Source organism: Diaporthe batatas (genome assembly GCF_019321695.1).
Source record: "Diaporthe batatas strain CRI 302-4 chromosome Unknown Contig00020, whole genome shotgun sequence".
Classification (NCBI taxonomy): Eukaryota; Fungi; Ascomycota; class Sordariomycetes; order Diaporthales; family Diaporthaceae; genus Diaporthe; species Diaporthe batatas.
This window is the reverse complement of record NW_025408567.1, coordinates 145,091-167,206: the sequence shown is the minus strand read 5'-3', so window position 1 is coordinate 167,206 and position 22,116 is coordinate 145,091. Positions and strand designations below refer to the sequence as shown.

Here is a 22,116-nt window from a genome sequence, read left to right as displayed (position 1 = left end):
ACTCTTTTGAGAGCAAAAGCCCCTATGCATTACTAGAGCCTTGAGTATTTCTCAGGTTACCTAGGCACCAAAAGAAGCCGGCCAAGAGCAGTGCCAGGCAGAAGAAGACTATGCAATGTCATTTGGTCCGGTGTATCTCAGTAGTCGCATGTCTGAGATACACCGGACCAAATGACATTGCATAGTTTAGTCCCTGTGGTTTTAGTAAAGACGTGGATGGGCATGTAGCCCAGTTCCCAAACTCACCCAAGATACGCGGATATGGTGACTAGTAAAGGCCTATGTGTATAGCCAGAGCCGGCGCCATCTCAAGTGATGCACCAGGACGAGGCCACTGAACTAGCAATGTTTAGAGAAGAAATGCCCAATATGAAATTGCAAGTAATTGCAAGGACACAAAAATTCAAGGCTTCTTTGCCAACTCGCCCCCATTAATTAATTCCTGCTCGTGCCAACGCCTACCTAGTATAATCTCTTGTACCATGCCATCTTCAAATGTTTCGTCGGAACGACCAAAGCTCACAAGGATGCTCCGATTTATTACTCGACGACGGGGCGATGGCCCAGTCATGATTGCAGGAACAGGCCCTGTCCTGGTTAAGCACAGAGAGCCACCCACCCAGAGCGCCGGGAATAGTCGCTATATCGGCACTGACTGGCGGCCAGCGTTCGAGGAGAAGAGCCGAGACCTGGCGTACAGTTCCCAGGTGCTGCAGGACCAGAGGAGTATCTCGAACGGCATGAAAATGGGAGAAGCCTACCATGGGTGCGCCCAAGACTCGCGTGGACCCCGAGATATGTACAACACGACCGCCATCGGAAAGGGTTACTACATGAAGGCAATGAACCCCGGCGCGGACATCTGTGCTTCCCGCGTCCAGGAAGCTCAGAAGGAACGGATAGAAACCCTTAGTCGCGGTATCAGAGACGGTGGGCAGTCGGGAGAAGGGCATGTTGACGAGCTCTATCTCGTGCGCAACTGGGCTGCGCCGCTCCGGGGTAAATATCAGCAGGCCGCGGTATGGGGCCAGCCGGAGAAGCAGCCGGGGCCAGCAGCAGAGCCAATGACTTATGACGAGATGGACCTCGACAGCCCGGAGAGCCCGAGGGAAGACGGGTCTGAAGATTGGCACTCTGACGTGTCAACTCTGACAAGTGAAATCGACGCGGGCCATAGGGATTCTGAAGGCGAGTATGTTGACCCTTTGCAGGAAGAGAAACAACAAGAAGAGGAGGAGGAGGAGGATGATGATGAAGAGGAAGAAGACGAGTTGTCAAGATATTCACAAGATTCTCTCGCTGATCTGAAGCAACCCGGAAGTGAGCCAGCAAGACTAGAAGAGACAAGGTCAAGATTGGAAGAAACGAAGCTAGGACTGTCCGATGGATATGAAGGCGACGAGGCAGAGCCCCCAGAGTCATGCCTGAAGAAGCTTCAGTCGAGCTTGCTTGGCCTTTTGCGTCTCTCACACGGGACACGACGCCAGGACAGACGTCGACGCCCAACGGCTGCCGAAAAGGGCAAGTGGGCGGCGAGGTGTGCTTGTGCCGGGTGTCAGCGACGGCGGGGGGGAAGCGTGCGGTTCGACCCGAGCGCGATGGATAAGGCTGAGGATGGGCCAGGGCTCAGCTACGAAGGGTTCGTCAAGAGGATGAGGGACCACAGGAAGACGGCGATGGAGGCAGACCCGGTGGGCGAGGGCTGCAGCTCGTGGGCGATGGAGATGGAGAGTGCTGGTCCCGGCGGGCTGGCCGAGCCGGTCGGGCAGGGCATGTTTACAAATCCGAGGCCGGCGCCCCGTCTGCCTGTGCCTATGCCTCTGCCATTGCCTGTGCCTGTTTTTGTGATTGGCAGGAGGGAGAGCGCCCGCAAGACCAGGATCAACAGGCGCGATATCAGCGAGCCCGTGCAGCTGGAGCAGACGACCTGGCCAATGGAGCCCACTGGGGCCGGGCTCGAAGCTGCAGGTGGTCACACAGCTGACGAGACGAGCCGTCGGAAGGCGCGGGGGGGATTGTCGAAGCGGTTATTAAGGTGGTGGTGAAGTGAAAGGCGAAAGAAAGGGTTGTGGTCGGGCGGTTGATGACAGACGGTGCTGAGTAATTGGACCTGCACAAACAAGCCTCGAGGTGCAGCGGGAGCTATGTATGGTGGGGTCGCCTGGCAGCTTCCAGGCCCGGCAGCTTTGATTTGAAAGCATGGCGCATTGGCCGTAGTACTTGAGGCAGATACCCCAGATGGAGCAATGACAAGGACACAGCTAGCAGCAGTTGCGTAACTGACTGGCCCACACGGTACTTGCGCAAAGTCCTGAGGTGTCAGAATGGCCTCGACAAGCATAAGAAGGCGGGCTCTCTTGCTCTCATTATACGCCCCGCCAGCCCGACGAGTCCATATCCACATCTCAACAGCGTCATTCACCTCCCTTGCCTCTCACTGCCAGGTGCCCCCTTCTCGGGTTCAGATAATCCCAAGACACGCCCAACTATCATCCACAGCCACTGCCACTGCCACTGCCATAACCAACAAAAAAACACCACACCCCCGGACATATAGCAGCAGCAGCAACATGGCAGACAAGCCTGAGCCCACCGGCCTCATCGCCACGGACGGCATTGAGCTGTTCACCCAGGGGACCCCCAACGGCTACAAGGCCAGCATCGTGCTGGAGGAGATCAAGGAGGCCTATGGCGACAGGGCGCCCAAGTACGTGTGGCAGGCCATCAACATCATGAAGAACACCCAGAAGGAGGAGTGGTACACCAAGATCTGCCCCAACGGCCGCATCCCCGCCATCGTCGACCACGACCGCGGCGGCTTTGCCGTCTTCGAGGGCCTGCCCATCCTCACCTACCTGACCAAGCACTACGACCCGGACAACAAGCTCAGCTTCGCCTACGACTCGGACGACTACTCGGTCGCCGAGCAGTGGATGGCCTGGCAGCACGGCGGCGTCGGCCCCATGCAGGGCCAGGCCAACCACTTTGTGCGCTTCGCCAGGGAGAAGATCCCCTACCCCATCCAGCGCTACGTCGGCGAGACGGAGCGCCTGTACGGCATCCTCGACGCCCGCCTCAGCGACCGCGACTATGTCGCCGGCCCGGCCCGCGGCAGGTTCTCCATCGCCGACATCTCGCTCCTGGGCTGGGCCAACGCCACCGTCCTCGCCGGCATTGCCGACCTCGAGGGCCAGTTCCCCAACGTCAACGCCTGGCTCAATCGCTGTCTGGAGCGCCCGGGCGTCAAGAGGGGCTTTGCCATCCCCCAGGAGGCCTCGTTCGCCAACAAGGCGGCCCTGCAGAACATCAAGGATGACCCCGAGGCCAGGCAGAAGGCAGAGGAGGTCAAGAAGCTGATTGATGATGCCAAGGCACAATATGGCTACAAGTATGCTTCGCCTTAGGGGAGAGACAAAGGGGGGGCCTGTGAATGCATACTTAGTAGTACCTAGGTACCCAAGGTAATCACATACTATATTGAAGTACCTGTCTGTTGGCTATTGTTAGGGGCTGCTACTGCCTTTCTTAGACATGCACCCTTGCCAGCACCCAATCGGATCGTTACAGTATGGGCTAGCAATACTATGGTACACGGGAGCGACAGCCCTGTGGATCCACAACAGTCAACAACGTCATGCAAGTGAACACTAAAAAGTCAATTCAGGAGCGAGCTGCACACTGGCTCGGATCCCGCAGTGAGAAGGAAGCCCGGTACCCACCTACCCACCCACCACATTGGGGGAGTATCCGCCTAGTGTAGAACGTCGTCAGCCACAAGGGAATGTGGGTTGTCCCGACCAGCCGGTTTTATTATTATTAGTGGAGTTTGTCATGGTTGCTGCAGGCCGAACCACACCCACACCGGTGCATGAATCTATCCGGATGCGAGAAGACCTCTCACAACTTTTTTTTGTGGTCAAGATCTCGGCACCCCAGTTGCCCAGGTAGCCCAGGCAGCCCAGGCCCTCCACGAGGCTGTTGTTGACGACGACTTGTGGCTGGCTGCGAGGCTGACCTGACCTCACCACCCGCACTGCTTTTATCCGGCACACGATACTACTCAACCAATCATCCCTCTTCTCTCCAGAATTACACATAAGAGAAGTCAGCCCCCCATGCTTGGAACCCTCAGTCTGCCCTCCCGGGCCCGGCTCAAGCCTCTTGTTGTTGTCTCGTCCTTCCTCACGGCCAACACCACCATGCCTTACTCAGTATCCGTCAACCAGCCCTTGCTGGGTGCTGCTCCCGACGGTGCAGAGTCCAAGCCTCACCACGTCAAAAACAGCCATGGCACCACCACCAAGTTCCAAAACCCTCACCCCTCATACAAGGCTGCCTTCCAGCCCTGGGAGTTCCCCATCAAGTCCATCATGTGAGTCAAACTGCCCCCACCCTCAGACTTCTTCAGCCTGGTGTCATCTTACTTTTCCTGCTGCCATATTAAACGCTGACAACTCACAATCAGGGGCCAGTTCGACGGCACCATGAGGATGCCAGCCCCAAAGGGTGAGACGGTGCCCGTCCAGACGCCCGAGTTCCTGGCCTCGCGCCACGGCTCCCAGGACCTGCGCACCACCTGGCTCGGCCACGCCTGCCACTACGTCGAGTTCCCCTCCGGCCTGAGGGCCCTCTTCGACCCCGTCATGGAGGACCGCTGCTCGCCCTTGACCTTTGCCGGCCCCCAGCGCTACACGCGCCGCGCCTGTGCCGTCGCCGACCTGCCCTTCCTGGACGCCGTCTTCATCTCGCACAGCCACTACGACCACCTGTCCCTGCCCACCGTGCACGAGGTGAGGTCCCGCTTCCCGCACGCCCACTTCTTTGTCGGCCTCGGCCTGGCCGGCTGGTTCCGCGACTCGGGCGTCGAGAACGTGACCGAGATGGATTGGTGGGAGGACGCCGAGGTCACGATCAAGCCGGACGCCGACGAGAAGGACGACAAGGACGACAAGGCCGCCGGCCAGGGGATCATCACGGCGATGGTCTCGTGCCTCCCCGCGCAGCACGGCTCCGCCCGCTCGCCCTTTGACCACGACAAGACCCTGTGGTGCTCGTGGGCGGTGCGGTCGGCAGCCAAGTCGGTCTACTTCGCAGGCGACACGGGCTACCGCTCCATCCCGGCCGCCATCAGGGACGAGGAGGCGACGCACGACTACGGCGGCGGGCAGCTGGCCGACCTGCCGACGAACCCGGACTTCAAGGCCATCGGCGCCCTGCGCGGGCCCTTTGACGTCGGCCTCATCCCCATCGGCGCGTACCGCCCGCGCGCCCTCTTCTCGCCCGTGCACGCGAGCCCCTCCGACGCCGTCGAGATCTTCCGCGACACCAGGTGCGGGGCCGCCCTCGCCATCCACTGGGGCACCTGGGCGCTGACCTCGGAGCCCGTCATGGAGCCCCCCGTCAGGCTGAGGGAGGCGCTCAGGCGCAGGGGCCTCCCCGAGGAGGGCGTCTTTGATATCTGTGACATCGGCGAGACGCGCGTGTTCTGAGGTGCGGGCCAGGGCCAGGGCCAGGGTCAGGTGGAAAGAGACAAGTTGGAAGTGAGTGGGAGGAGGGGTTGTGGCATGATCGGGAGGGGGATGGCCTCTCTCGTGTGTGCGTGTTTACTACGACCGGCATTTAGCAAGGCGTTTGAGGCCGGGTGTGGGTCCTTTTGTACATTTAGCATCTTACTGCATGAGAGGCGCGGTGGTGGCATAAGTCAAGGGAGAGAAAGGCTCTTGACAGGGAGCGGCTGCTCAACATGAATGATAGAATCAGGAGTCAGAGACACCGGCTTGTCGGGGGCATACGGCTCCCTCTACCTCTCTCTCTGGGAACTAACACTCAGCTTCTAGATCAGATGGAAGCCATCAATCACATCAAACAACAACATTTGAGACTATGGCTATTCCACCTGACGTGAGTTTACGTAAACGTGTTGCTAGCTGTACCGCCCATGGGCAAGTGGTCAGCGTTAGCCGCCGGTTCAGAGCCCAGCCAGCTCTATCGCCGGTGCTTCACAATGCGTCCGTTGTAGGGTTAAGAATACAAATGTAATTTTTGAAGCGTTGATTATTCGTCAAAAGCGGACAGGCATGCTGTATGTATCATGGGAAACCACCACAAGGGGAAAATGAGGCTGCACATTGCAGGCAGCACTGGCGGCGCTTCCATCCCACCCATATCGAACGGCAACCTCTCGCGAGATTCTGGTAATAGTGCAGTTCACGACAGCAGCTACTTTACGGCTGACACTGACAATTCTTATCAACTCCCTGGTAGCAAAGTTGCTGTGGGGTAATGCTTGTTGGCAATTCCACTAGAAGATGTGATTTTCTCTTCTTAAAGTCTTGTTTCTGCCTTGACGAGTAGAAGGTAGTCCCAGCCGGAGCATCATCAACCCTTTGTAAGTGAAGATGAGATGACAAAAGCACCGGCTTACATACAGTAGCCACACCAAGACTTGTGAATCAGTAAATTAGACAGTAGCATCTACACATACATCCATCTATGCAAATATGTATACCCTCTCACATGTGTATGTATGCATGCATATGAATTAGAAATGGTGGTGCAAGACATATATCCCCGCCGCTGGAAAAGTCTAGCGCGCCGTCTGCTCCCCGCCAGGGATCCGCACAGGATGAGCCTCCGTGTTGAAAACATACTCATTCGTGTGGTCCGCCTTGACCTGGAACGGAGCATCCTATACCGGGCAAATGTAAGCATGTCTCTTTTGCCCATCAAGCCCAAGCGGGGCCCGGAAAGGAGACGGCTTGGATATCCTTACCTCAGCATGAATCAAGTAGCTATACTTGAGCACCTCGGCGAACCAGAAGCTCTCCTGGAAGTCGGAGAAGCCACCACCGCCGGGAGCGTTGACGTCGTTGATGGCGCTGTACCCACTGCCGGCGCGGCACGTCTCGTTGATGGCGAGGTACGCCTCCCACGCCCAGTCCTGGTACTTGGTGTCGCCGGTGGCGCGGTACGCGTAGTAGTAGCTCTCTATGACCTCGGGCCGCAGGACGTAGTTGGCACTGTCGATCCAGTAGCCCGCACGCTCGTAAAAGGCCTCGTCGCCCGCCGGCACGGTCGCATTGGGCGGTGAGTTCTCACCCAGCCACCGGAACACCTCGGGACCGATCTTGGTTGCCGTCTGCGTGTACGTGTCGCGGCAGCCCGCCACGAGCTCCAGGCCAAAGTCGATGTATGACGGCTCGTCGAGCGTCAGCCCGCCGAGGATGAAGTTGCCGCCGTCGAAGCAAGCGACTGTTTTTGCGGTGAGGGTTTTTGTTAGCCTGCAGGCACGGAGAGAAGTTGCTTCACTGCACTTGGGTATGTGCACGCTGTGCTACTGAAAATGGTGCCCCCGAAGCATGGGTCCGCATATACGGGCGGTTGGGTCATGCAACACGACACCCGTATGTTTTGGCCTTGTGTGCACGTGTGACCGTGGCTTGGCCGTGGTCGCACATGCGGCGAACCACCGAGGTGGTGGATGCGTGGTAACTCTTGTGCCTCTAAAAGCGAGGACCAGATCAAAGACAGGGGAGGTTGACTTACGATGCTGCGAAAGGTAGACAATGCCTGTCTCGGTGTTGTTACGGTAGTAGCTCAAAAAGGTGAGGTCGGGCCTACTGGTCGGGTGGCTCGCCAGGTACTCGATGCTGCTGTCCACGGCCTCGACCCATTTGTCCTTGTACTCCTCAAATGTTTCCGGGTCGTACAAGTACATCTTGATCAGGTACTCGTAGTAGCTGTCGGTACCTCCGGTCCAGCCTCCCCTCGAGTCCAGAAACGAGCCGTTGCTGATCGAAATATCGGTGCCAATGAGCCCAGGGAACGGCTCACCCAGCTCCGGGTTCAGCGGGTTGATCAGGTACGACTCTGCCTTCTTGACGAGCTCGCCATACGAGGGGTCACCCGTCAGGTCTGAAAGTCGCTGCCATTCCAGAATAAGGGTGCCGGTGGTAGCAACACCGTTGGAGGTCGAATTGCCAATTCTGGGAGGGTCAAGGAAGACGCTGTTGTCCGGGATGCCGGTAGGCGTGTCAAAGGTGAACTTGAGGTTATCAGCCAGCTTCTTGGCCTGCTCCAACAGAGGCTCAACTTTGCTCGAGTCGTTGACGAAGGTTGAGTATGGCCCCTTGAGGAGGTCATAGCCTTGAGATCACAGTCAGCCAATGTTTTGATCACGCTCCCGATTCTTACTCAAGTGGTATGAGAGCGGGTTCTTTTGGCGGCCTTACCAGATAGAAGACCACCAAGATACCGAATAGTCGTCTCAAACAGAGACACCTCAGTGTCGTTGAAGCTGACGCTGAAGTCGATGGTCGGAACAAAATCCAGGATCTGGTTGACGACCTCTGTATTGCCCTGAATCAGTGCAGTACTGAGCGCATCAATGGCGCTTGCACCCCATCCATTGCTGCTTGCCAGTCAGCGGGCTGAAATCTGAATAATGTTCTCGAGGTGGCTGGACTAACCGATCGTTCGCGAACGAGTTCGAGACAGGCAGCAAAGAGTCACCAGGGAAGGCATATTTGTAATACCCGTCCCAGGAGATCTGGAATGTCTGCTTCACAGCATCGGCGCGCGTTTGATTGTAAACATATGACGTTGGCGGGCCAAGGTACCTCTGAACCGGGCTAGCACGAACTTGGGAGACGCGAGGGACCGCAGCTACCTGGGACGCCGTCGCCAACACGGCGAGAATACAGTCTAGGGAATGCATGGCGAAACAGACAGACACAATGACTGACTAGTAGAGACCAGCAACGAGGGGAGACTACCAAGTCAATGAGAGGCAGCGCTGAGAAGAGAAGAGCGAAGCACCGCAACGCTGGCCGTATTCATGGGATTGTTAACGACTTTTAAATCCGGAATCTTTGTTCAGGGAGTATGCAGATCCCAAGCACGAGAAACTTAATTAGACTGCATGTACGGATGCCGTATGGGCGAACAGGCACCATGAACCTTGTTCTCTAATGTCCCCGGGCTCGGCTCTAGCCCTGTGCACTTGCAGGACCAAGGAGGGCACGCGTTACCAGGTTGCCTGTAGGCGGTCAGGGGGCATCCTAACGACATGTACAGAGGATGGTTGAAATAAGTACACGCTCAGGACCGGCCAATGAGCCTTGGGCATCAAGCCTTCCAAGGATCAGAGAGAAGTCGAAGGAGCTTTGACGCTGGGACAGCCGCAACATTGACTGTGCCCTGGCGAGCCTTGCGGGATGGCACACTCCCACCTCGTCACGAGCGTTGAATGGTACCGTGGGCTCGCCAGGTGATGAGCACTAGCACGGTGGTTGTCAGATAGACCCAGAAAGACTTGGAGATTGTGCGGGCGAGTCGGCCAAGCATATGCAGCGGATGTGGGTGCTGCAAGGCATTTGTCGTGATGTTTAACTAGTAGAACAAGCCCCGGCTCCAATGCAACCGTCCAGTGTGATCATGGGAGATCGGCACCGGTTGGGGAGTGTGGAGGCGCCCGTTGCCGAGACTAGGCACTGCTGGCTTAAATTGGCATGTTGCTTTGGGCAAACGTACGTGCGAGATGCTGCATGATGATGAGTAGTGAGGGGTTTTGAGAGTCAAGAGTCGCGGTAACGCGCAGACAACAGGGGCCAGGAGGTTTCCATAATAACGACGGCATCTGTCCAACCCAGGCCGATGTGGAAACTTTGGGCGTGGCATGGTCTTGAAATGAACGAGTGAGCCCCTGGCCGGGTCCTAGAGATGTCCGAGTGCGCCCATCCAACCCATCTTGGTTCTCGAGCAGCTTCTGTGGGGAATCGAGCCGTGCAGAGCCAAGGCGGTTCCTGGGAGCAAGGATACACGGCAGGTTGGTTGGCAATTCGCTGAACTAGAGCAAAAGTGAGCAGGGGTTTGGACGTTCCTCCGGGCAGCGTAGCAGATGGTTGGAGGGGGGTGATGGGTCAAAACGTCTTTGACGCGTCTTTTGGGTTGGAAGAAGTGGCCTCTGATGACGGCCGAGACTGCTCGCGGAGAGTTCAAGCGGGAGTGGTATGCTGTGGGAGAGACATGCGTGCCGTCGGTTCCAGGTAGGCAGCGATGAGATAGATGAGATGGGTGAGATGGATGCGACGGAAGGTCTGGGTCTCGGTATGCCCAGTACATGGGACGAACGAGGCAGGCGAGGCAGAGGAGCTGTCCCGTAGTCCCCTAGTCCCGTGGGCGACAGCGTCGCGTTGCAGGTCAGGGGACGGCAAAAGCAACCCCACCGGGTACCACCATGTCTGTCTCTCGAAATGAAGTGCATTCCCAAACACGTCACCTGCCTCCGGTGATACAGACCTCAGCCCACGCAGGCCTCAGGCCATGGTTGTGGGAGGGTTTGTCAAGATGGAGGTGCTCGGATGATATGCTGGGGTCACACGCCTTGGAGGCCCACTGCCGGTGCCTGTCTTGCAAATCTGGGGTTGACGAGGCCAAGTATGGAGTATTGATGATCTCCTGAGGCGTGCATGACCTAGCCTGCGTGAGTCTCTGGCCAGTCAATCAAGAGGCGGGATTTGGTAAGCAACAGAGGGCTGTCCTGACTCTGCCTGCGTGCCTGCGTGCCAGCGTGCAGCTCCACACAGCTTGGCCTCGCGCAAGAAAGACGGTCATGGTCGTGTTCGTCCCTTGGAGTCGAGGAGGGCGGGCAGGAGGACAATTGCCGACTGGTATGCCGTCTCGTCTGTGTCTGCAAGAGACCATGATGCTGTCGTTTCTGGACGTGGCCAGGATTGGGACTCCCTGCCTAAGTACTCGTTATCTGCTCGGGTCAAGGTCAGATTGGTGAGGGCAAGAGCTAGCTAGCAGGCAGGAGGAAGCTGGGAAGGCGCATGGTGGGCGATAACAGATAAGACACAGCACAGGCAGGCCTGACAAAGGTTGGGGGCCTGGCCTCTCAGTTTTCAGTAGGGCGTGGGCCTGTTATCTATCTCCGCGGGAGGCTCAAGTGCGGTGGATAAGGCTAGCCAATGCCTTACACGCCATTGGCGGCAGCCGCCTTATCACTCCACCCACGGCGTGATGGCCCTTGGTAATGACGGAGATGCTGCGAGCTCGGTTCACTTCGGAGATGCCATCCCGTGGAAATGCTGTCTTCGTCCACCCGCTGCCCTCGCGTTACTATGTGTCGCGGATATCCGCACAGGCCAAAGTCATCCCATATGTACCACCAGGCCAAGCATTGCTGGTTTCGGAGATGCTGGATCCTGCTGCTGGCCAGGTTGATAGAGTAGACAGTCCATGCCCAAATTCAATGCCCACTGCCGTCTAAAACATCGCACCTCTCTGCCCAGCCGCGCCCATCCTGCTCCTCTCCCATACCTCACGAGCCTGTTCTGTTTTTTCTTACTATTATCGTGACATGTTCAAGCTGACTTCTGACGGGCATTGACACAATTCTCGTCGGGCACTTCAAGACCCAAAAACCAGAGCCATCATGGCTGTTGGCTCCAGGAAAAAGATTGTTGTGGTGGGACTGGGGATGGTCGGTATTGCCTTCATGTAAGCCTCACTCACTCGCTGCCGAGCATATAACACTTCTTCAACCGGCGAGCCTACCTCTGACCAGCACCAAAGAGAAAAGCTCCTGAAACTTGACGCTCGCGCCCGCGAGTACGACATAACCGTCATCGGAGAGGAGCCACATCTGGCCTACAACCGCGTGGGCCTGACGTCCTTTTTCGAACACCGCAAGGTCGAGCAGCTGTACCTGAACCCCCTGTCCTGGTACGAAGGCAACGTCGGCTCGGACAACGCCCTGGGATGGCATCTCAACAAGGCCGTAACAGACATCAACAAGGACCGCAAGACCGTCACTTGCGCCGATGGCACAGAAGTCCCCTACGACATCCTGGTATTAGCCACGGGGTCCAATGCGCTGCTGCCCCAGTTTATACCCGGCCACGACGCAAATGGCGTCTTCGTCTATCGGACCATTGAAGACCTGGAGAAGCTCATCGCCTTCTCCGCAACAAAAGAGGGCACCGACGGCGCGGTCATCGGTGGAGGCCTGCTTGGCCTCGAGGCCGCAAAGGCAATGCTCGATCTGGAAAAGCTGAAGCAGGTCAGCGTCGTCGAGCGCAGCCGCTGGGTCCTGTCCCGCCAGGTCGACGAGGAGGCCGGCGCCATGGTTTCGGAGCAGGTCCGCGACCTCGGCGTCAATGTCATGCTCAGCAAGCGCGTGGACAAGATCGAGGTCGATGACAACAACTTTGTCACCGGCATCCGGTTTGAGGATGACGTGCTCATGCCCTGCAGCATCGTCTGCTTTGCCATCGGCGTCCGCCCACGCGACGAGCTGGCCCGCAAGGCAGGGATTAAGTGCGCCGACCGCGGAGGCGGAATCGTCGTGGACAACGAGATGAGGACCAGCGAGGAGGACATATACGCCATCGGGGAGTGCGCCTCGTGGCAGGGGCAGGCGTATGGCTTGATCGCCCCCGGGGTCGAGATGGCCGATGTGCTGAGCTTCAACCTGACCCAGGCAAAACAGCACACGCCAAGGGCGTTTAAGAGGCCTGACCTGAGCACCAAGCTGAAACTGCTGGGCGTGGAGGTCGCCAGCTTTGGCGACTATTTCGCAGACGTTGATGGGCCCCAGTCCCTGCCTCCAAAAGCGGCTGCGAAGCTTAAGAAACAGGCCAACGGCGAGGCAAATGGCAAGACAAAAGAAGACGTTAAGCTCCTCACAAGTGGCCGTCCGCCACCACAAGTGAAGGCCCTTACATACAAGGATCCCTTCCAGCACGTGTACAAGAAATATATCTTTACCATGGACGGAAAATATCTCCTGGGTGGTATCATGATCGGCGACACCAAGGACTACATCAAGCTCCTACCAATGGTCAAAGCCCAGAAGGAGCTCGATATTGCACCCTCAGAGCTCATCCTCGGGGCCAAGAAAGGCGACGACGACGGAACAGACGACCTGGCCGACGACACTCAGATCTGCTCATGTCACAACGTGACAAAAGGCGACATCGTCGAAAAAGTAAAAGACGGCACGTGCAAGTCAATCGGGGATGTCAAGTCATGCACAAAGGCCGGAACAGGCTGCGGAGGCTGCATGCCGCTGGTACAGTCCATCTTCAACAAGACGATGATAGGCATGGGCAACGAGGTCAAGAACAACGTCTGCCCGCACTTCAACTACAGCCGTGCGGACCTTTACAACATCATCATGGTCAAGCGCCTCAAAACGTTCCCGCAGGTGATGAAGGACTCGGGCATCGACGCCGACAGCGTCGGGTGCGAGGTGTGCAAGCCCACGGTGGCTAGCATCTTTGCCAGTCTGTGGAACAAGCACGTCATGGACAAGCCTCACCACGGCCTGCAGGAGACCAACGACCGCTTCCTCGGCAACATCCAGCGCAATGGCACATACAGTGTTGTCCCTCGGGTGTCGGCCGGAGAGATCACGCCGGACAAGATGATCGTCATGGGTGAGGTTGCGAAGAAGTATGGTCTCTACACCAAGATCACTGGCGGCCAGCGGATAGACATGTTTGGCGCCAAGAAGCAAGACTTGCTCGACATCTGGAAGACGCTCGTTGACGCGGGAATGGAGAGTGGTCACGCCTACGCCAAGTCCCTGCGGACGGTCAAGAGCTGCGTTGGTACGACGTGGTGCCGGTTCGGTATCGGCGACAGTGTCGGCATGGCGGTGCGGCTCGAGGAGCGCTACAAGAGTATCAGGGCACCGCACAAGATCAAGGGTGGTGTCAGCGGTTGTGTGCGTGAGTGTGCAGAGGCGCAGAGCAAGGAGTAAGTATCTCTGTTTCCACGATTATATCATGCAGCACAGGCTAACACATGAGACAGCTTCGGACTCATAGCAACAGAGAAAGGCTTCAACATCTTTGTTGCAGGCAACGGCGGCGCAAAACCACGACATTGCGACCTCCTCGCCAAGGATGTCCCGCCGTCAGAGGTCATCCCCATACTAGACCGTTATCTCATGTTCTATATTCGCACCGCAGACAAATTACAACGCACAGCCAGGTGGCTCGAGGGCCTCCCTGGCGGCATCCAATACCTCCGCGAGGTGATCCTCGAGGACAAGCTGGGCATCAACGAGTCCCTCGAGGCACAAATGGCCGAGCTAGTGGACTCGTTCTTTGACGAGTGGGCAGAAGCCATCAAGAACCCGGCGATCGCCGCCAAGTTCAAGCAATTCAACAACACCGAGGAGACAGTGGAGAACATGGAGATCGAGAACGACCGGGACCAGCCTCGGCCCGTGTACTGGGCCAAGGAGCCGGCCAGAGAAGACTTCAAGGGTCTCAAGGACAGATGGTCGTCGACGACGTGGCAGCCAGTGTTGGGCGCGGCCCACTTTGACGGCGCCGACAGCCTGCCCAACGGCATCTCGGCCAACATCAAGCGCGGCGACACGCAGCTGGCCGTGTGGCGCATCCGCGGCAAGTACTATGCGACGCAGCAGATGTGCCCGCACAAGCGGTCGTTCGTGCTGTCGGACGGTCTGGTCGGCGAGGAGAAGGCAGACGGGACCAAGGCGGCCGCCCCGTGGGTCTCGTGCCCGAACCACAAGCGCAACTTCGACCTCGCCGGGGGTGCGTGCAAGAACGACAGCGAGCTGTCCATCGCGACGTTCGAGGTCGAGGAGCGCGACGACGGGCTCATCTACCTGAAGCTGCCGCCCGTGGAGGAGCTCGACGCCGCGCTGGGCACGTCCAAGTGGAGGGTCAAGAAGGGCGAGGGCGAGAGCCAGTTCGTCGAGCTGGACAAGAAGATCAACTTTGTGGGCACGAGGGCCAAGAGGCCCGGCGTGAAGCCCCACGTTGAGCTTCCCATGAAGAAGCCGGTCGAGTTGATGGCCGGTGGCTGTGGTGGTGCTGGGATGGACTGGTAACTGAGCACCTGCATACTGAAATAAATTTAGAGCGTGAAAGACAAAATATAGAAACATTTACACATGAATGGTGCCTCTAGGTCTACGCATCATGGGCCACACACTCTTGTCGCCCGAACTGCAACACCCTAGTCTCCGAGCACAACCCCCCTCTTGCCATGTGCCACGGCGAGTGTACTATCGGAGACGAATACAAGTAGATGTAATGGCATGTGTTGGGTAACTCGGGTGGGATCCAAATTGAATAACTGCCAAGTATCCCAGTTCCTCATCACTCATACAAGCCAGGCTCCATTGAAATGTCCATGGTATGACCTATCATCCGTGCACATATGGTAGACCATCTGGCTAGCTGCTATAGGGAGTAATCTGCCAAAAAGTGTGTCCCAATACAGGTCATCACATACGGATTGGTCCTGGAGTAAATGAACTCTAGAGTAGCCTCCGCTGGGATGTTATATGATGTCTCAGGTGCAAGAGCACAGACCAAAACGAACGAGTTCCTGGAATTAGAAGCATTGTCTAGTGTGGGTCATGACTTCAATGTTTCCGAGGCTGTTTCGGGATTGAGCAAGGTTGTGATTCGAGGAGAAGCCAGCTTCATCGTGAACAAAGTTCTTGCTGATCGTCTCTGCGAGCACACCGTGCGCTAGATCGACACAAACTGTTCTCGAACATACGATTTGTATCCCACAGCCTTTCTGGATGAGGCATCCGTGAGTAGGGCGCACCGGCGGCTGCTTCTCCTCCACCACGAAGTCATCTCAACTCTGTGGCTGAGGCCGTGACCGAGTTAAATTTGAGATGGCAGTGGTCATTGGCCAAGACTCCGCTTCCTGAACCGCATTCGAGGAAAGTTTTGTCGCGACCAGCCGCCTAAGCTTGAACTTTTCGAATAATCAAAGCTTGACCTCCAAGTCCTTTACCTCGATGATAACTATGACAATGGCCTTGCAGGACATTTGTGGGAGCTCTCAAGGTGGCCTCTAAGTTGGTGACGGCGAGAGTATATAGAGGGGCATCTCCAGCCTCGAGATCACCAAGTCCAAACCGTGTTATTCAGCACTGTTATTATCTTCCAACCACCCCCAAGCATTCATCGACCTGTTCTTAACATCACCGCCTCAAAGGCGCGAGTGTCTTCCACAAAGATAAAAAAAGAAAAAAAAAATGCGCTTCACCCTGGCCCTCGCTGCCCTGGTGGCAGCCACCTCCGCCCTGCCCTCACTCCTGCAGCCCGCGGGCAAGCACGCCCTGACAACGCGCGAGGACTTTGTCGAGGACGACTTTGAGATCCCGGCCGAGTCCGACGGCCCTGCGAAGCGGTCTGCCGGCTGGCCCGAGGTGAGCACTGTACCTCCGTGATGAACAACAACCGCGACGCAATATTATGCCTACACACCCATCAATGATGTTCCATGCGTCTTCTTCGTCCAGATATCTCCCCCCCCTCTCCCACTTGGCCGCTGGTTGGCTAACGATCCTGTCCTTTTTCGCACGACATAGGATGACTTCGAGATCGGCGTCCCCGCTCATCTGAGGTTCAAGGACAAGAAGGCTCGCGACGAGGGCTTCCCCGAGGACGACTTTGAGATCACCCCGGAGGACGACGATTGAACCGAGCGGCGTGCGCAGATGGGAGGGGCCCTCACTCTTCGTCCGCACGCGCGATTTGTTCCCCCGGGACAGTTTCGCTTCGCTGCTTTTTCACAATCCGGCCGATGCGTTGTAGTTATATAGTGACAAGCTCGGGTCTTGACTACCGGTACCATTATATATGCATACACGCAGTAGGCTAGTGTTCGGCCATATAGCAGCAAGCACTGAATAGTCCAGTTCATGTCGATCTTTCATTAAATTGCGCATATGCATACATACCTGTTGACAGGCAATGCAAGCACTATATCAACTTTTGCAATGTCACATTCTAAATAAGTGCTTCGCGACGTGTTCGTAACCGAGTTTATTGTACCGGGCCAAGTCTCCCTCTATTTTGATGAGAGTCGGCAAATATTTATCAAAAACATCCAAAGCAGACTGCCATCACGTGATGGGAAGAACAAAGTAGGAGATTATGTAGCAGGTACTATTCATATAATATAATGAAGTTTTGCACACCGAGCGCTCGTGTCTGGGCATTGCCCCCGCTTTCGAACACCGTACGCACGTATTTGTCGGAAGAAGAAACACAGATAAGAGCTCCCAGGTAGCCAGCCCCGTATCACACCCGCCTGCCAATGGCCGGCGTCAGAGAGCAGACCCAAGCTCGCCAAACAGTTTTGCCTCCCAACGTGAGCCGTTTAGTCCATGCTTTCCCCAGTGAGTGATATCCCCATCTTAAATGCAGTATATGTACAGTGAATACCCACCCATCACGCGTGGACACATCGAAGCTGAACAAAAGAAATCTGAGTGTCAGTTTTGCAAAATCGAACATCACAAATCGACAGGATCGCACATGCTATCGTCGCTGTCGCATTCGCTCATCGTTGCGTAGCCTTGATCTTCAGCCATGCCGACGATGCTCTTGGTAACGTTGAGACACCTCTCCACCAGCTTCTGCCGGAGCTCACGGTCCAGCCCTGGTCGATCGCCTTCTTCGCTGCCGATCCATATCCTCAGGGTTCCCGCCAGGCGCTCAAGAGATGTGGCGCATGCCTCTGCAGCCACTGCGTGGTTGTGCAGACGCTCCACCAGGTGGAAAGCCGCCGTGCAGCCCAGGAGCGACAGGCCTTCGGTCGACCCCGGGAGGATGCCATCGATGATCGAAAGTGCGCTGTGTGGAGGAGTCGCAAAACGCTCGAGGTGTGCAATGGCCATACTGCAGCGCAGTGCCATCTGCACATCGGGGTCGGGAACGATGAACGACATGGGTGAGTCGATCAAGGGCGGTACCCCCTGGCTGTATCGAGGGTGCTTATCTGGATTCAGGCTCGGACCCATCGCCTTCAAGGATGTGGCGATGTGCGCCCCTCGTTTCTCCTCGACCAGCACGGCTTTAGCGACAAGAGCGCGCACCTGGGCGTTTGAGCCGATGGGTGCCACCTTGACTGCCAGGTTGAGATCGTCATCCGCGGCCTGGGCCTGTGCGGTCTCGCCATCAACCTCTGCGAGACTGGCTGACAAGACTCGTTGCAACATCAGGCTCGACCACCAGGCCGCAACGGCGTCCATGGGGGACCGGACGGCCGGGTCCTCCACGACGGCGTTCATCCCGTCAACATCGAAGTCGACGTTGTGCATTGTCGGCCGGTTCCATGCGAGGTTGTTCGCGCGCTGCACAATATCGTCGTTGAGAACATCGTCGCAGTCTTGCTCGAGAAGTACGGCCAGATGCTCTGGGAGCTCGTCGTCTGACGAAGCGGGTTCGTTCCGGCGGAGCGAGTTGTTGAGCCTGTGCAGCTGTCTCGCATCATTCCACTTAGACCGGGCCAGTTTGGCAGCCAAGACGTTATGCAGGCCCTGCTTGCCCAGCTGCCAGAGCAGAACGCGGATGTGGAGAGCATTTAGCATCAGTCGCAGAGGCGTGTCCGGCAGAGTCTTGGCGGCGAGTAGTGTCAAGGTCAGGCGGCTCTTGTTGATCTCGACGTCTCCTCCGGCCAGCTGCGCGTCCAGGGCGATGGTCCAGGCCTTGACCCTGGCTGTCTCTTGCTCCTCGGTCAGCCCGGTCAGCATCTGGTAGCCCTGTATGCCCATCATGTTGCGCAAGCTGAGCTTCATTGTCTTCAAGATCAGAGCAGCGGCCTCGAGGAAGAAATTGTGCCGAGGCACCCAGACAGTTTGGACAGCCGTGAGCCAAGCCTGCCTCCGGACGTGGATGGGCGATGCGAGAGATGGTACCTTCTTGAGATTCGCGTTGCTGAGCTGGGCCGACTTGCCCGTCTTCGGTGGCCTGGGAGCGAAAAGGGAAGGAACAAAGACCCAGAGCAAGGCGCCAAGTAGTAAGAGGGACTTGATGGTGGAGATGATCTGGTGCAAGGAGAACGAGTACCCGGCAACGCTGACGTGCGAGCTTCCCACCAGCGGGCCCAAAAGCTGCAGCGGGATGGCAAAGAGCCCGCGGCCCTCGGGCGACTCGTTGCTCTGCTCGTTCTCTCGTGCGGCCTCGAGTATCATGAGTCCTGCGAGTGAGCCGACCATGAACTTTCCAATGTAGGGGCTGGCGCCCTGCCAACGGTTGGCCTGCATTTGCTGTTGCTGCTGGATCTGTTGCTGTCGCATGATGGCAGGGTTCTGCTGGAACTGTTGCTGTGGTACGGGGTATGGACGTCCATTTGCCAGTTGCTGGCTGATGATGCGCTTCATGTCGTCGGGTACCGGAATCATTCCTTGTGGATCCAGCCCTCTCGGGGTTCCCACGGGCGTGTTCATGAACTGAGAAGCGTCCTGCCCAAACTGCATGGGCGAGTTCTGGTTCTGAACCGGGCTCATTGTGCCGTTCATGGCGCTTGCCATGAACAACTTTTCGAACGCCGAGATTCTTTGCTGCATGGCACTGTTCTCGTCGTTCAGCCGATTGTTCCTCTTTTCAAGGTGACGTATGTACTCCGTCGCCTTGCTCAACACCTGTTGAAGAGTTTATTAGCCTACGAACCGTGGGAGAGCGCGCGTGTCGCAAACCTACCGTAGCCTTGTTTAGCTTGTGCGCAGGTGTCAGGCCGTGGAGCTCCTCCCTATCCTCCGTGGTGTCTTCCCCTCTCGCGCTCTTAGACAGCACTCGCAAACTGGGGACGCTGTCTCGCAATGCCGCAATCTTGTCGTTCAAGTTCGTTCTATACCGCTTCTCAATCATGTTGTGTGCGGTCTTCTTGACCGGCTGCTGGCTCTCGTCGTCGTCATCGTCTTCCAAGTCGTCGAAGTCGGCTGAGGATTTGCGCTTTCGACTGCCTGGCTTTGACGGGTCGGGGGAACCGCCCTTGTGGCCGTCACCGTTGCTCGACTGGGGGCTCAATTGGCTGGGCTCGCTCTTTGGGGACTGGTATTGCAGATGGGGCGGCATGGCGATGTTCCTGAGCTGTTCCTCCTGGGCTGGCGTCAGGGTAGACATGCCGGTCGCGACGGGGCCCGGCGCGGACGAGGAATCGCCCGAGTTGGCGGCTGCGCTATTCATGAAGGCGGCAAAGAGTTCACCGTTCTGCAACTGCAAGGTCGGAGGGTTCGTGAAGCTGGGCAGGCCGTCGATCCTGGGGCGGTACTGGAGGGATTGTGCTGGGAAACTGGCAGTCGGGACGTTCCAGTTGTCCGGGAACAGGTTCAGACCGTCAAAGGGTTCGCTGTCGCTGGGACCAAGTGGAGGTGTGAACTGATTAGGGTCAGCCCAGGCGGCTGAGGCGGCGAACTCGGAGTAGCCCGGGTCGGGGGCAGTTGTGGTGGTGACAGGGTCGGGGACGGGACCGCCGGCGGCAGCACTGTTTGTGAGGGAGTACTGGGAGGGCGACGCTGAGGTTGATCGAGGAACAGACCGGGCGGTTCCTGAAGCTGTGCCGGGGGCGGGAGCGGGCGCGGACGCGGGTGCAGCAGATGTTGGGGCTGAGGAGGCTGAGGAGGCCGGGTGGGGATGGCTGGACCGGTAGTCGAAGTTGTCGAGACCAGCATTCCAGACCTGCTGGGGATCTTGGTGTTGATCTGCCATTTTGGGCGAAACGGAGGGCGTCGGGGCCAGGCCGAACGGATGGTTATGCTTAGACCGTTCCAGCTATGCAAAGGTGGTTCGACATGAACGCGTGACAGGACAGGCAAGACCCAAAGGATAGGTGGGCAGACGGGCAGGGCAGGCAGGCAGGGTAAGATGGGGCCCGGTGGGATGGAGGGAGGGGCCGCACGGGAGACTGGGAATAGGGAATGGGTGGCTCGGCGCCTCGCTTCGATGCCGCAGCGTCGCAGGAGGGAGTCCGTTCGCGCAAGGAGGGGGCAGAGCTTTGCTGTCTGTCCCCTCAGCTCAGCTCGGAGAAAGGGTCTTCTGCGGTGGGCCTCTCAATCACCGCCCCAGTTCCATTCAAAGGTCGACCCAACCCAATTGACTATCTTGTGGGTTACGGGGGGCGCCCAGTACGATCCTGCTCGGGCCCGAGGACCTCGGTGGTGATGATGCTGGTGGGTGGTGGTGCTGATGCCTGTGGCTTTCTCTGCCTGCGGCTTTGCCTGCGCCCGTGCCTGGCTGGCACTTTTTTTGGGGGGGGGGGGGGGGCTCGGCGCAGAGCAGGTCTGAGGTCGTGTCAGAGCTGTGCTCAACCGAGCAATAGAGCCGTCAATCCTCTTGACTCGGCTCGACTCGACTCAACTCGACTCGACTCGACTCAACGGGGCGAGGTCGTGGGCGGGCGGGCAGGCCTCTAACCGGCGACCTCTGGGCCTGGCCGGGCCGTTCCTGACACGGTCGGTCGGTGCGAGGTGCGAGGTGCAAGGTCGGGCTCAACGTCAGCGTCAACGTCAGCGTAAGCGTCAACGGTGTGCACGCGGGACGGACGGTGGGCTCCGTATCCAACGGGATAGGGATGATCGTAAGGTGGCTGGACCTCTCTGGGCCGCAAGACGGTTGCTGTAGCACGAGTTGGCCTGGCGAGGATGGACGGGCCAGGGGGAAAAATGGGATTAGTGGTGGTGAGGAATGAGTGCGGGATCGTAAGATGTTAAGGTCGGAAAGCAGAGAAGCCCAGGTTTCAGAGCAGTGCATCAGTCGATTTTCTTGTAGGATGGCATGGAACACAAGAGCCCTGCCCCGGGGGGCGCCGGCGTATCCATCCTCCTTTCCTGGCCAGAGTACTCCGTCTCTCCGTATCCGTGTGGCCTGCCAGCCCAGCCCAGCCTGCCATCTCTGGTCTCTGACCGGGCAGAAACCTCCTTGGGCGTCCCTGGGCGTTCCCTGGGCGTGTAGTACATACTGTGTTGCTAGTAGGGGGGCCCCCTCCTGGCTCCTGCCCAGGGCTGGGCCAGACAGGCCAACGGGACAGCGGGACTGAGCAAGAGACTTGCCTCGCTGGCAGGGGCGAGCGATGGGGGTTCCCCCAGCCTATGGGAGTCGCGGCCTAGGCACGAGCGGACCCGCAGTTGCCAATCACGGCCGCCCAGACAGCCAGAGCCCCAGCCAGGCTGAGCCAGAGACCAGCCAGAAAAGCCATTGCTGTCAAGCGGAAGGTGGGGTTCGAGCGCCAGTCCTTGCAGTTGGCGAGACAGTAGGAACAGGTCCTGTTCGCCTGTCCTCACACGGCCACATCGCCATCGACAGCCACGCCCACGCCCACGCC

At 57.8% G+C, this 22,116-nt stretch overlaps 7 protein-coding genes across 7 annotated transcripts; 5 read left to right on the top strand and 2 right to left on the bottom strand.

The window, feature by feature from the left end:
* Positions 1-527: 527 nt before the first annotated feature.
* On the top strand, positions 528-2,045 carry KVR01_012572 (uncharacterized protein; the record flags this gene model as incomplete). The annotated part of the gene is made up of 1 exon (XM_044792748.1): positions 528-2,045. The coding sequence occupies one exon, from the start codon at positions 528-530 to the stop codon at positions 2,043-2,045; it is 1,518 nt and encodes a 505-aa protein (XP_044638383.1).
* Positions 2,046-2,219: 174 nt separating this feature from the next.
* Positions 2,220-3,654, top strand: KVR01_012669 (uncharacterized protein). The gene has a single exon (XM_044788229.1). It carries the CDS (start codon positions 2,325-2,327, stop codon positions 3,402-3,404), a length of 1,080 nt encoding a protein of 359 aa, XP_044638480.1. The 5' UTR covers positions 2,220-2,324; the 3' UTR covers positions 3,405-3,654.
* Positions 3,655-3,920: 266 nt separating this feature from the next.
* Positions 3,921-5,880, top strand: KVR01_012673 (uncharacterized protein). Its single transcript, XM_044788961.1, has 2 exons — positions 3,921-4,372; positions 4,466-5,880. Exons 1-2 carry the CDS (start codon positions 4,116-4,118, stop codon positions 5,487-5,489), a joined length of 1,281 nt encoding a protein of 426 aa, XP_044638484.1. The 5' UTR covers positions 3,921-4,115; the 3' UTR covers positions 5,490-5,880.
* Positions 5,881-6,444: 564 nt separating this feature from the next.
* On the bottom strand, positions 6,445-10,928 carry KVR01_012570 (uncharacterized protein). The gene is made up of 5 exons (XM_044793045.1): positions 8,469-10,928; positions 8,232-8,410; positions 7,546-8,145; positions 6,773-7,251; positions 6,445-6,688 (listed from the first exon to the last, which is right to left on the bottom strand). The coding sequence occupies exons 1-5, from the start codon at positions 8,714-8,716 to the stop codon at positions 6,587-6,589; spliced, it is 1,608 nt and encodes a 535-aa protein (XP_044638381.1). The 5' UTR covers positions 8,717-10,928; the 3' UTR covers positions 6,445-6,586.
* A 509-nt stretch (positions 10,929-11,437) lies between these two features.
* Positions 11,438-14,872, top strand: KVR01_012533 (uncharacterized protein; the record flags this gene model as incomplete). The annotated part of the gene is made up of 3 exons (XM_044786804.1): positions 11,438-11,502; positions 11,578-13,764; positions 13,822-14,872. The coding sequence occupies 3 exons, from the start codon at positions 11,438-11,440 to the stop codon at positions 14,870-14,872; spliced, it is 3,303 nt and encodes a 1,100-aa protein (XP_044638344.1).
* Positions 14,873-16,042: 1,170 nt separating this feature from the next.
* Positions 16,043-16,489, top strand: KVR01_012675 (uncharacterized protein; the record flags this gene model as incomplete). The annotated part of the gene is made up of 2 exons (XM_044782707.1): positions 16,043-16,216; positions 16,379-16,489. 2 exons carry the CDS (start codon positions 16,043-16,045, stop codon positions 16,487-16,489), a joined length of 285 nt encoding a protein of 94 aa, XP_044638486.1.
* Positions 16,490-16,667: 178 nt separating this feature from the next.
* Positions 16,668-21,551, bottom strand: KVR01_012624 (uncharacterized protein). Its single transcript, XM_044793388.1, has 2 exons — positions 19,497-21,551; positions 16,668-19,438 (listed from the first exon to the last, which is right to left on the bottom strand). Exons 1-2 carry the CDS (start codon positions 20,502-20,504, stop codon positions 17,309-17,311), a joined length of 3,138 nt encoding a protein of 1,045 aa, XP_044638435.1. The 5' UTR covers positions 20,505-21,551; the 3' UTR covers positions 16,668-17,308.
* Between the last annotated feature and the right edge of the window lie 565 nt (positions 21,552-22,116).

Excerpts from the sequence above, each read along its gene's own strand:
- KVR01_012570 (XM_044793045.1), bottom strand. The coding sequence starts at position 8,716 with ATGCATTCCCTAGACTGTATTCTCGCCGTGTTGGCGACGGCGTCCCAG. Across the intron at positions 8,146-8,231 it reads TCTTGGTGGTCTTCTATCTG|GCTATGACCTCCTCAAGGGG; the intron begins GTAAGGCCGCCA and ends TGTGATCTCAAG. Across the intron at positions 6,689-6,772 it reads GCTACTTGATTCATGCTGAG|GATGCTCCGTTCCAGGTCAA; the intron begins GTAAGGATATCC and ends TGCCCGGTATAG.
- KVR01_012669 (XM_044788229.1), top strand. The coding sequence starts at position 2,325 with ATGGCCTCGACAAGCATAAGAAGGCGGGCTCTCTTGCTCTCATTATAC.
- KVR01_012673 (XM_044788961.1), top strand. The coding sequence starts at position 4,116 with ATGCTTGGAACCCTCAGTCTGCCCTCCCGGGCCCGGCTCAAGCCTCTT. Across the intron at positions 4,373-4,465 it reads TTCCCCATCAAGTCCATCAT|GGGCCAGTTCGACGGCACCA; the intron begins GTGAGTCAAACT and ends ACTCACAATCAG.
- KVR01_012624 (XM_044793388.1), bottom strand. The coding sequence starts at position 20,504 with ATGGCAGATCAACACCAAGATCCCCAGCAGGTCTGGAATGCTGGTCTC. Across the intron at positions 19,439-19,496 it reads ACAAGCTAAACAAGGCTACG|GTGTTGAGCAAGGCGACGGA; the intron begins GTAGGTTTGCGA and ends ACTCTTCAACAG.